The sequence below is a fragment of the Scyliorhinus canicula genome, chromosome 3 (assembly GCF_902713615.1).
Source record: "Scyliorhinus canicula chromosome 3, sScyCan1.1, whole genome shotgun sequence".
NCBI classification, from domain to species: Eukaryota; Metazoa; Chordata; class Chondrichthyes; order Carcharhiniformes; family Scyliorhinidae; genus Scyliorhinus; species Scyliorhinus canicula.
The window spans coordinates 262,938,353-262,950,764 of NC_052148.1; the positions used below are offsets into that span (position 1 = coordinate 262,938,353).

Sequence of the window (12,412 nt, forward strand, 5' to 3'; positions counted from 1 at the left end):
ATCGGATTGGTCAGCAGCTATCGTAAAGCTGGGCTTTCCTCCCTAGATGGGGGCAGAAGTCCCAACCTTAACCAATTAACACCCCTCCAAACATTAAATGGCTGTGAGGCAGTTGGCATCAACAGGGATGCATTCCCCCCGACTCTTTGGGTGCTGGCGTGGGAAACCCTGTCGTTCAAGTAATCTCACCCCTGTACACAGAATTCTACATTCCTAAAGTACTGCCAGCCTATAAATAACCAACCACTTGTTGGTCTTGTGTTTTTACTGATCTTATTTTTATTTTTTACTGAGGAATAACCTTTCCATTATCTGAACAGTTCAGAACTTAGAAGTCACAATATAAATGGATCTCCAGAGCATTGCAATTCGGGAACTAGTTATCTCTGAGCTTATAGAAAATCAACAGGCTTGTTCATCAGGAACTGTGGAATCTCCCAGCACATTCTAACTGCACAGTTAGGGCAGAAAGCAATTCCGTACAATAGGCTGGAACCCTGATAGGCTCGACCAGGCCTCGTCTGCAGCAGAACTTCCAACTGCCCCAAACAGCACCTTCGGCGTCAGCTGAGACCCTATTTATAATGGAAACTGCCTCTGTAAACTTGTCACGCTGCAATGACACCCATCCACCTGTGGTGACACTGTTGCCCACACCTGGATTACATCTCCAACCTCCTCGGCCTCTATCGCAGAGATGTGTCTTCCATTGAACTCACTTCTGTTTTCCAAATTACTAGTTAACAATAAATAAGGTTCAAATCTATGACTACATAAAAAAAAGAGTGTATAATTTCAAAGTGGGAACAAATTCCACGTATGCAGCCTGGAGTACAATTATCCCTTTTAAGCCCCGTGACCCCACTTCACTTTAGTATCCACCCTTGATTTAGATACAATACCATGGGAGCGGAATTGGTATTGTGTTAGAAATCTCCCTCATGTCTACAAAACTTACTTCCTATTGTCAATTTTCAGTCACATTTTAAAATCAACTTTTCCCGCTCTAAATTCGTATGTGCGCATTTAGAATGCAAATTTATAGAAACTACAGTTACATCTGCCCCATGCTCCCCACCCCCCAAGTGGCTGCAATAGCCCCCAGTCTACTGAACCTGGACTGTAGAAAATCACCTCAGCACAACTCAAGTAATGTCTGCGTTTCCCAAATTGCCATTGGTTTTGCGAAAGTATTGGCCAAGAATAAACACTTTAACATGGGTCCTGAATGATTTCTTTTGACCATGGGCACAACAGCAAAGGACATCAATTAAAATGTAAAAACTATTTCCATGTAGCCATGGATAGCTGCTGATTAGGTACAAGAAATATTTCATGCCTGAAAAACATTCAAACCAATTATTGACAGGAACCAGTTTTGTACCTGAAGTGCAAGACTAGAAGGGACTGATCTGCACAAACGTAAGCCTTCCAGACCGTCCTGAAGAATCGCTCTCCTTGAAACCTGCATCTGTAGTAACGGCTGAAAGAAGAAAGACTTGCATTGAGACTGTGTTTTCCATAGCCACTGGAATCTCAAAGTGCCTTACAGCCAATGCAGTGCTTTCTGAAGTGTCACTGCTGTTTTGCAGACAAGGTGGCAGCCAATTTGCATGTACAGGACTGCATAATGTATTTATGCAAGCGCCGGAATGTGGCGACTAGGGACTTTTCACAGTAACTTCATTTGAAGCCTACTTGTGACAATAAGCGATTTTCATTTCATTTTTCATTTCATTTCATTTATTTTTGCGATGTTGTTCCTGACACCGGGAGAACTACCAAACATTTCTTCAAATGGAGCTGGGCGATTTTATTCGCACCCAATTGAGAATGCAGCTTAATGCGCACTCACAACCCATACATTCTAGCAACTCCTGGAGCCCTCCATGCATGCTCTGATGGGGTTAGTTTTGAAAGACACCAGCACGTTCAATCTCAACATAGCTGCCAGTATCGCAATTGGTGAAATCTCAGGGACAAAGGTAAAGAAATACGCGTCGTCTCTCTTACAATTTGTGACGTAACCATAAACCTAAAGTGCCATTGTGTCGAAACACACTTCAATCCACATTGTACAGGTATTTGAATATTAGGATACACTGTACAAAACAGAGTTTAAAACGTACTCTTTGCGTTGTCATGGATTCCATCGCCAACGCTTCAAGCTTTGTTTCCATATCAAAGATGGAAGGATAAGCAATTAATTGACGTTCAATCTATGGAAGAAAGAAACACATTATGTATGCTCATGTGTTTAGCATATATTTCTACAATGCAACAAATTATTCCTATCAGATGCATTCTTCCTCCCCCCACCATTAGACTTGCCCCAGGACTGTGGGACAATTCCAATCTCAGTCCTCTGGATGCGATATATTTACACAAGGATGTGTGGGTTGGGTGGATTGGCCATGCTAAATTGCCCCTTAGTGTCCAAACGTTTATGTTACTGGGGTTACGAGAATTGGTAGGGCACTCTTTCCAAGAGTTGGTGCAGACTCGATGGGCCAAATGGCCTCCTTCTGCCCTGTATAATAATAACAATCTTTATTGTCACAGGTAGGGCAGCACGGTAGCATAGTGGTTAGCACAAATGCTTCACAGCTCCAGGGTCCCAGGTTCGATTCCGGCTTGGGTCAACGTCTGTGCGGAGTCTGCACATCCTGCCCGTGTGTGCGTGGGTTTCCTCCGGCTGCTCCGGTTTCCTCCCACAGTCCAAAGATGTGCAGGTTAGGTGGATTGGCCATGATAAATTGCTCTTAGTATCCAAAATTGCCCTTAGTGTTGGGTGGGGTTACTGGGTTATGGGGATAGGGTGGAGGTGTGGACCTTGGGTAGGATGCTCTTTCCAAGAGCCGGTGCGGACTCGATGGGCCAAATGGCCTCCTTCTGCACTGTAAAATTCTACGTAGGCTTACATTAACACTGCAATGAAGTTACTGTAAAAAGCCCCTAGTCGCCACACTCTGGCGCCTGTGTGGGTACACAGAGGGAGAATTCAGAATGTCCAATTCATCTAATAGCACGTCTTTCGGGACTTGTGGGAGGAAACCGGAGCACCCAGAGGAAAGCCACGCAGACACAGGGAGAACGTGCAGACTCCGCACAGACAGTGCCCAAGCCGGGAATCGATCCTGGGACCCTGGTTCTGTGAAACAACAGTGCTAACCACTGTGCTACCTTGTCGCCATAGAGATTCTATGATTCTATTCTACGTTCTGAAACGCTGATAAATGGATAGCAATTTCTCTCCAGAAAAATATACAGAAATATCCAGTTTGAGCAACCGCACATTTTGTCTAAAATTGCGTTGGAATACATCAGAGATTGAGCAAGTGAATTTATTTAAAAGACTAACAATGGGGACCTTGCTTTAAATTCTTCAGGTTTGAAATTCTCAAAGTAATTTGGGGGAAATGGGGTATGTTGAGAACTGAAGTTATTGTTATGAAAACACCAAACAGCAGAAATTGAACTGAAAGAAAGGGGGGAAATCGGAGTTCAGCTCAGAAAAATAGAAATATCAGATGGCCAGGAACGCCATTGCCCTGAAATTCTTTGGAGCTTTCAATGATCTCCCACCGTAACTTCAGTCCAGTACCAAAGGCCAACGTTACGTAGACGCTTCTCAGGAGAGCGGACATGCCAGATCTCCTGCCTCTCAAAGAGCACATAGAACACCAGGCCAGGTTGCCGAGACAATTGCACTGCCAGCCAAAGTGTGTCTTTTCCAGGGTTCTGTCATCTTGACACAATGGCCAAATCAGTCCCAGAAGGCTCTTGTCCCAACCAACAGCCAATCACCTCTTGTGACACTCGCCCTCGGGTGGATCAGTTTACTCAAGGAGCTCACTACTTCCTCTGAGATCTGCTCGGAGTCAAGTGGTATCTTTGGTTGAGGGAAGACAATAATCTCTTTCTGTGATGGAAATACTGGAGTTGGAATTTAGCGAAGGGAGATGTACGGAGGGAATGTTTCAGAAAACGTTGCAATCACACGGGGCGGAATCTTACCAGGATTTGGCAAAGTGCCAGGCTCAGACTGAAGATTGGCGTGCGGCGTTCCAGTCGCACAGACCAGTTTTCTCTCCAAACATTGAGCCTCTGGCAGGGGGTGATCTCCACAGAGATCGGGGTGTCATCTTTAAAGGCCGCCCTGATCATCACCCCCAGCCCCCCATCATGGGTGTATTCCAATCCGCCCCCCTCCGAAATTCATCACGGGCATTCCACACACCCACCGACTAACACTGCAGAGGTATCACAGGCACTTCCCCACCCACCCTCAGTATCCGCTCTCCACCCCCCTCCCCCCAACCACACAAAAATCCAGCCCCCCCCCCCCCCGGCATTCCCACTAGGTCCAGCTCCTGGCACAGGTTGGCACTGCCAGGTTGACATTGCCAGGTTGGCACTGCCAGGTTGGCACTGCCAAGTTGATGCTGCCAGGTTGGCACTGCCAAGTTGATGCTGCCAGGTTGGCACTGCCAGGTTGGCACTGCCAGGTTGACACTGCCAGGTTGATGCTGCCAGGTTGGCACTGCCAGGTTGGCACTGCCAAGTTGATGCTGCCAGGTTGGCACTGCCAGGTTGACACTGCCAGGTTGGCACTGCCAGGTTGACACTGCCAGGTTGGCACTGCCAGGTTGGCACTGCCAGGTTGGCACTGCCAGGTTGGCACTGCCAGGTTGACACTGCCAGGTTGTCACTGCCAGGTTGTCACTGCCAGGTTGGCACTGACAGGTTGGCACTGACAGGTTGTCACTGCCAGGTTGACACTGCCAGGTTGTCACTGCCAGGTTGTCACTGCCAGGTTGGCACTGACAGGTTGGCACTGCCAGGTTGATGCTGCCAGGTTGGCACTGCCAGGTTGACACTGCCAGGTTGACACTGCCAGGTTGATACTGCCAGGTTGGCACTGCCAGGTTGATGCTGCCAGGTTGGCACTGCCAGGTTGGCACTGCCAGGTTGACACTGCCAGGTTGATGCTGCCAGGTTGATGCTGCCAGGTTGACACTGCCAGGTTGGCACTGCCAGGTTGGCACTGCCAGGTTGACACTGCCAGGTTGATGCTGCCAGGTTGATGCTGCCAGGTTGATGCTGCCAGGTTGGCACTGCCAGGTTGACACTGCCAGGTTGATGCTGCCAGGTTGATGCTGCCAGGTTGACACTGCCAGGTTGGCACTGCCAGGTTGGCACTGCCAGGTTGACACTGCCAGGTTGATGCTGCCAGGTTGATGCTGCCAGGTTGACACTGCCAGGTTGGCACTGCCAGGTTGGCACTGCCAGGTTGACACTGCCAGGTTGATGCTGCCAGGTTGATGCTGCCAGGTTGGCACTGCCAGGTTGGCACTGCCAGGTTGATGCTGCCAGGTTGATGCTGCCAGGTTGACACTGCCAGGTTGGCACTGCCAGGTTGTCACTGCCAGGTTGATGCTGCCAGGTTGTCACTGCCAGGCTGGCGCTGCCAGGTTGATGCTGCCAGGTTGTCACTGCCAGGCTGGCGCTGCCAGGTTGATGCTGCCAGGTTGATGCTGCCAGGTTGGCACTGCCAGGTTGTCACTGCCAGGTTGACACTGCCAGGTTGATGCTGCCAGGTTGGCACTGCCAGGTTGATGCTGCCAAGTTGGCGCTGCCATCATGTTGGCGAGGTTTGAATATTTAGCGAGGGAGAATCATGTGCCAGAGGGGACCGCTAATAATATTTAAACACGTGGAAATCTATTAAAATGAGGTTCACGCCATGATGTTGCCAGCGAGGAGCAGGGAAATTCGGGAAACGCGATCTTTCCGGCAAGAACCGCGTTTCCCGATCCCCAGTACGGCTAGTGCAGCTCAGAATCTTCCCCACAGCTTCTATTCCTAAACACCAGATAAAGGTAACTCTGGCCATCTCGGGATGATAATGCTCAGCCTCCATGATCCTCGGGGTCTAGGCCCACCTCCTTAAAAAGTCTATGCTGGCCCTCTCTAGACCAATCCAATCTTTGGTTTTGCTTGTCGTTTCACGGGCTGTGGGCATCACGGGCTAGGCCAGCATTTATTGCCCATCCCTAACTGCCCATGAGAGAGTGATGCTGAGCTGCTTTCCTGAACCATGGCCATGGGAACACCCACAGTGCTGTTAGGAAGGGAGTTCCGGGATTTTGACTCAGTGACAGTGAAGGATAGTGCCAGGGCAGGATGGTGAGTGGCTTGGAGGGGAGCCTGCAGGTGGTGGTGTCGGCTTGCCCCCCAGGCCTTGTCCTTCTAGGTGGTAGAGATCGGGGGTTGGGAAGGCGGCTGACAAAGAAGCCTGGTGAGTTACTGCAGTGCATCTTGTAGGGGGTACACACGGCTACCAGTGTGCGTCAGTGATGGAGGGAGTGAATGTTTATGGTGGTTGTTGGATGAGCATGAATAATGAAATGAAATGAAAATGAAAGTGAATGGAGTGGTTAGCTAATAGAAAGCAGAGAGTAGGGATAAATGGCTCCATTATCTGGTTGGCTATCTGTACCTGGAGGAGCACCACAGGAAACAGTGCCTGGGCCTCAACTATATCAATGACTTGGGTGAAGGGACCAAACGGGTGGCAGCTAAATTTGCCGATGACACCAAGATAGGTAGGAAAATAAATGGGCTCTTTCCCAGGATGGATTTTCCTATGAAGAAAGGTTGGGCAGTCGGGGCCATTGGTTTCAGAAGAATGGGAGGTGGTCTTATTGAAACACATAATATCCTGAGGGAACTTAAGACGGTAGGCACCAAGGGGATGTTTCCTCTTGTGGGGGAATCTAGAATTAGGGGGCACAGTTTAAATTATTTTAAAACTGGGAAAAAGCATTTTTTCATCTCTGCGGGTCATTAGTCTGTGGAACTCATGACTGAATTAGATAGATTTTTGTTCGGTAAGGAAGTCAAGGGTTTTGAGGGGCAGACAGAAAAGCGGAACTCAGAACGCAATCACATCAGCTATGATCTGATTAAATGGCGGAGCAGGATCAAAGAGCTGAATTGCCTACTGCTGCTCTTAAATCATAGGTTCCTATGTTTGCCGTCCGGACATGTCAAAAACTTGCACACCTCTATCAAATCGCCCATAAATTTCCTTTGTTCCCGGGAGAATAACTCCAGCTTCTCCAGCCTGACCTTGTGGAAAGATCTCTCGTCCCTGGAAGTGCTGTGATTAATCGCCACTGCAACCCCCTCAAGGACCCTCACATCCTTCCTTGTCCTCATACTCTCAGTTACCATATGAGGTTAGAGTTCTCAGCTGGCTCACTGAGACAGAGGAACGGGCAGGGTGCAAGTCCACCCCCGTACATCAAAGGCAGAGGAAAAGTCCCAACATCTTCTCATAACTAGTTTTAGTATGCCGTGCGGACAGGTCTCCTGACCAAAACATTAAACACAGATAACTTACATTGCGAAGTGCTGAGAAGAATTGGGAAAACCACATAGTGCCATTAATGTGCTGCGAAAAAAATAAGGTCAACATTAAAGATCATATTTGCTACGAAATGAGTAGGAAATGGATGTGCGTGCCTTACTTATATTGTTACAAATATATCGGCTTCGCTGAATGACACACACTGGGCCCATAACTTCCTCAGGGTGGCAATCAGCATTGGATTGTCACTCCGTACTCACTTACTTGCGCTAAATATTTTAGGTGCCATAAAGCAGGTCAGTTCAAAGGTCCCGTTAAAAATAACAGGCCGTGGAGAAGGTAGGTGTCCAATGTAAGTAGATGGGATTTGGGGGTGGGGAGGGGGTGGGGTGGGGTTGGCCAAGGGATGGAGGTCAGGTCAGGTCAGGGGTGTTGGGGTCAGATCGGTTCAGGGTCATGTCAGGGTGGGGTGGGTGGGTGGTCCAGTTGGACTGGTCAGCAGGGGAGGTTCCCAGTGTACAAAACGGGGCTATGTCCGATCTCGGCCACGCGTTCGCCTCCGAGGCCCCTTGAATTGAGCGGAAGTACCTTTGCCTGCTCATACCATACTGGAACCAACAAGCAGAGAAATTTTGGAGGAGACTTCAAAATTCCAAAGCAGCATCATTAGGGAAGATTCAAGGACCACTGTTTAAAGAGCTGCCTCAACCACAAACAGCAGCGAAGGACTCATAATCTCTGAAGTCTCCTTTTTTAGGCTTTTTATCATTAATCTTAATTTGGCCCAAATCTAACTTCCTCCATTGTATAACTGAGAATTTGAAACCCTGTGCATATGTATGTGTGTGTGTGGCAACAGTTGGGACGTGAGTTAACTTTTAGAGTATTTTCATACCTTTCACTGAGGTGAGTTTTTAGCACAATAAAAACAAACCCGTTTTGTGTTTAAACTAAACTCAGCCTGTTGGATTGCAGTCAGCATATAAATGGTTAAATACAGATGCTGAATTGACACATTCATTCTTTTGAAAACCTGTTACAATCATGGAATCCATAAGATCCTTACAGTGCAGAAGAAGAACATTCGGCCCATCAAGTCTGCACCGACCCTACCAAGAGAACCATACCTGGGCCCACTCACCCACCCTATTCCCGTGACCCCACGTAAACTCCACTCAGCGGCAAATTTAGCATGATCAATCCTAACCTGCTCATCTTTGGACTGTGGGAGGAAACCGGAGCACCCGGAAGAAACCCACACACAGGGAGAAAGTGCAAACTCCACACAGACTGTGACCCGAGGCCGGAATCGAACCCGGCTCCCTGTCGCTGTGAGGCAGCAATGCTGACCACTGTGCCGCCTTGCCGCACATATCAATCGAGGAACGGGAGAAGAAGGGAAGTCCTGGTCCCCACTCTCTCTTAGTTGTAACAACTTCTAACCTCATCTTTTAGTTTCTTTGCTATATTGACATGTTTTTGATTTCACTGCAGACTGAATGTTTGGGACAATAATACCTGGAATTTCAGACTGTTTGGACAATGGATTATAGATCTATTCAATTGGGACCGAGCATTTACAGGTTGCCACAGTTTATCTGCTTTTAAATCAGATGGAGGCAGTTCATATCGGGGAATGTAGTGATCGTGTTGAAGGGAGGTTTTGTGGCGTAATGGTATTATCCCTACCAAGGATCATACACTCTGGGTTGAAGTAACACTTCAGCACTTGATAGCCATGGAAGGTGTGTTAATAACATTGGTCAAACAGTCTGATTTATCAGCCAATATGCCTGATGGTAAAAGCAGGAGAGTTTCCCAGTCAGCCTTACTACAGGACACAACGGCAAGACACTGTGATAGTTTGCTAAGTCCATAAGGCCATAAGACACAGGAGCAGAATTAGGCCACTCGACCCATCGAGTCTGCTCCGCCATTCAATTATGGCTGATATGTTTCTCATCCCCATTCTCCTGCCTTCTCCCCATAACCCCTGATCCCCTTATTAATCAAGAACCTATCTATCTCTGTCTTAAACACGCTCAGCGATTTGGTCTCCACCGCCTTCTGCAGCAAAGAGTTCCACAGATTCACCACCCTCTGGCTGAATAAATTCCTCCTCATCTCTGTTATAAAGGATCGTCCCTTTAGTCTGAGATTGTGTCCTCGGGTTCTAGTTTCTCCTACCACTGGAAACATCCTCTCCACGTCCACTCTATCCAGGCCTCGCAGTATCCTGTAAGTTTCAACAAGATCTCTCCTCATCCTTCTAAACTCCAACGAGTACAGACCCAGAGTCCTCAACCGTTCCTCATATGACAAACTCTTCATTCCAGGGATCATTCTTGTGAACCTCCTCTGGATTCTTTCCAAGGCTAGCACATCCTTCCTTAGATACGATATCAGGCTACAACGGTCATCTTGCCTGCTCGTGGCACCAGTAATGCACATTTGACACATGGCATATTAGGCTTCCCTTTCAAACATGCAGTAAAAAAATGTGAAGCATTTTTTCTTAAAGGCTGGCCCTCTAAATAATATACCCCGTGCAACATACCACACCAGTTGACTGCACACAATTTGAACTGCAATCATGATAAATGGTGTAAATGTGGGAAACATATTCATTTATCATATTCTCAATTGTAAAGAATTAACGTTTTTGCACAAAATGTTTATGAATCTCTATTTCTATTCACCCCTCAGTCCATGTTTACATATCACCGCAGTAACTTAAAAAGTACCTCAATAATCGGAGCTTGGGGATGGGCGGGCATCCATTTCACAGAAAATGCCTGAAAACAACAACATGAAAATAAGTAAAAATGAGCATTAGCTAACCGATACTTTGCTGTGTGTTTGATGTCAACAAATATCAAATCAAATTCGGGATAGGGAAATGTGAACACTTTGTGCTGTGCATTGCTTTTCACGTTGTTCTCTGTCCATTGAAATGAGGACAGCACGGTAGCATTGTGGATAGCACAATCGCTTCACAGCTCCAGGGTCCCAGGTTCGATTCCGGCTTGGGTCACTGTCTGTGCGGAGTCTGCACATCCTCCCCGTGTGTGCGTGGGTTTCCTCCGGGTGCTCCGGTTTCCTCCCACAGTCCAAAGATGTGCAGGTTAGGTGGATTGGCCATGATAAAATTGCCCTTAGTGTCCAAAATTGCCCTTAGTGTTGGGTGAGGTTACTGAGTTATGGGGATAAGGTGGAGGTGTTGACCTTGGGTAGGGGGTAGGGTGCTCTTTCCAATAGCCGGTGCAGACTCGATGGGCCGAATGGCCTCCTTCTGCACTGTACATTCTATGAACTGCAATGTCCATCCCTCCAATGTAACCAAACCTCTTCACTGTACAACAGGTATATTAGAAAGGGCATCCTCTGGGAAACAACAGTGTCGCTGATCACAATGCAGCTTCAGTTTCAGCTCACATTCTCTCCACAACATCAAACCACTTAGGGTGTCTCCACCAACGCCTCGTCTTCACTGAAGCTTGACCTTTTTAACATAACTGACAAATCATGGAACCACGGAGTGGGGGGGATGGGGGGGGGGGGGGGGGGGGGATTGGGGGGGGGGTGGGGGGGGGGGGGGGGGGGGGGGGATGAGAACTATTTTACGCAGCAACTTGTAATAACTTGGAATACTCTGCCTGAAAGGGTAATCGAGCAGATTCAATAGGAACATCCAAATGGAAATGCATTAAATTCTCGAAAAGGTGAAATTTACAGGACTGTGGGGAAAGAGCAGGGAAGAGCGGGGATTCGTTCTTATCTCTCTTTCAAAGAGCTGGCTCAGACTGCCTTCTGCGTCGCAAGATTCTGTCATTCTAACTTTCTTTAATAGGTGTTGTTTTAAGCAATGGTTTGCATGTTTACATTGATGAAATGTGAAGCAGCATTCAAACTTCCAGTGAACAATGAATAATCTACACTATTCTGTATTGCAAATCTCCATTCGGTCCACAAAACCATTCTTCTTATTGCCACATATTCCTCCCATTGCATATGGAGGTCGACGTTCAGTTTGCCGTGGTACTGCCTCTAACTCAGAAGCTGTCGGTTCAAGTCCCACTTCTGGATTTGTTGACCACAGATCTGATATTTATATAACTCAGGTTGATAATTAGCTTGCTGACACTTTCTCACTAATCCCCGAGGGGAGGACAAAACAAACAAGTGGAAAGAGCTATAATTTGAGGTTGACTTTTCCCATTATGAATTGCAACCTCCACAGCACTCCAACAACACTCAAGAAGTTTAACACCATCCAGGACAAAGTAACCCACTTGATTGACACCCCATACACAAATATTCATTGTCTCCATCACCGCCGCACAGCAGGGGCAGTATGTACCATCCGCGAGACGCATAGCAGGAACGCACCAGGTTCCTGAGAGAGCATCTTGCAAACCCACACCCTCGGCCGCCTGAAAGCACAAGGGCAGCAGAGACATGAGAACACCTGGATGTTGCCCTCCAAGTCACTCACCACCCTGACTTGGAAATATATCGCTCTTCCTTCACTGTCGCTGGGTCAAAACCCTGGAACTCCCTCCCTAACAGCACAGTGGGTGCACCTACACCACGTGGACTGCAGCGATTCAGGAAGGCAGCTCCTGAGGCAGCTCACCACCGCCTCCACAAGGGCAATTAGGAATGGGCAATAAATGCAGCGCCCACATCCCGTAAAAATGGACTAAAACAAATTTTAATGGAAGCTGCCTGTGCAAACACATCCTGGTGTAGTAAACCTTCCTGGCAGTGGCATCAGCTTTTCAGCCGGTCATTCAGGAAAACACCCCCCCTGCTTCAGTCAACTCTATTCTCAAATTGCCAGAAATTTTGTTTCCCGATTTCTTTGCTAAATCTCTGATTGCAGAATCGGAGCCAGCAGTAGGAAGACTGCAAAGCCACACTTCCACTGGAGTTGCAGCAGAAGTGTGTCAGATTTGGCCTGGGATTATCCGCCCCTTGATATGACTGCCCAGAAAAACAGAGAGAGACTTGGCATCATTTTCAGCTCAGGCTTTT

At 47.7% G+C, this 12,412-nt stretch overlaps 1 protein-coding gene across 1 annotated transcript in view; it reads right to left on the reverse strand.

Moving 5' to 3' along the window:
• LOC119963671 (probable E3 ubiquitin-protein ligase HERC3) overlaps window positions 1-12,412 on the reverse strand; it is a 141,174-nt gene that overhangs the window by 14,851 nt on the left and 113,911 nt on the right. Inside the window, exons 40-43 of the mRNA XM_038792988.1 lie at window positions 10,120-10,170; window positions 7,409-7,459; window positions 2,130-2,219; window positions 1,385-1,483 (exon numbers count right to left, since the gene is read on the reverse strand). Of these exons, the coding sequence (XP_038648916.1) occupies window positions 1,385-1,483; window positions 2,130-2,219; window positions 7,409-7,459; window positions 10,120-10,170 (291 nt within the window). The remainder of the gene's footprint in view (window positions 1-1,384; window positions 1,484-2,129; window positions 2,220-7,408; window positions 7,460-10,119; window positions 10,171-12,412) is intronic.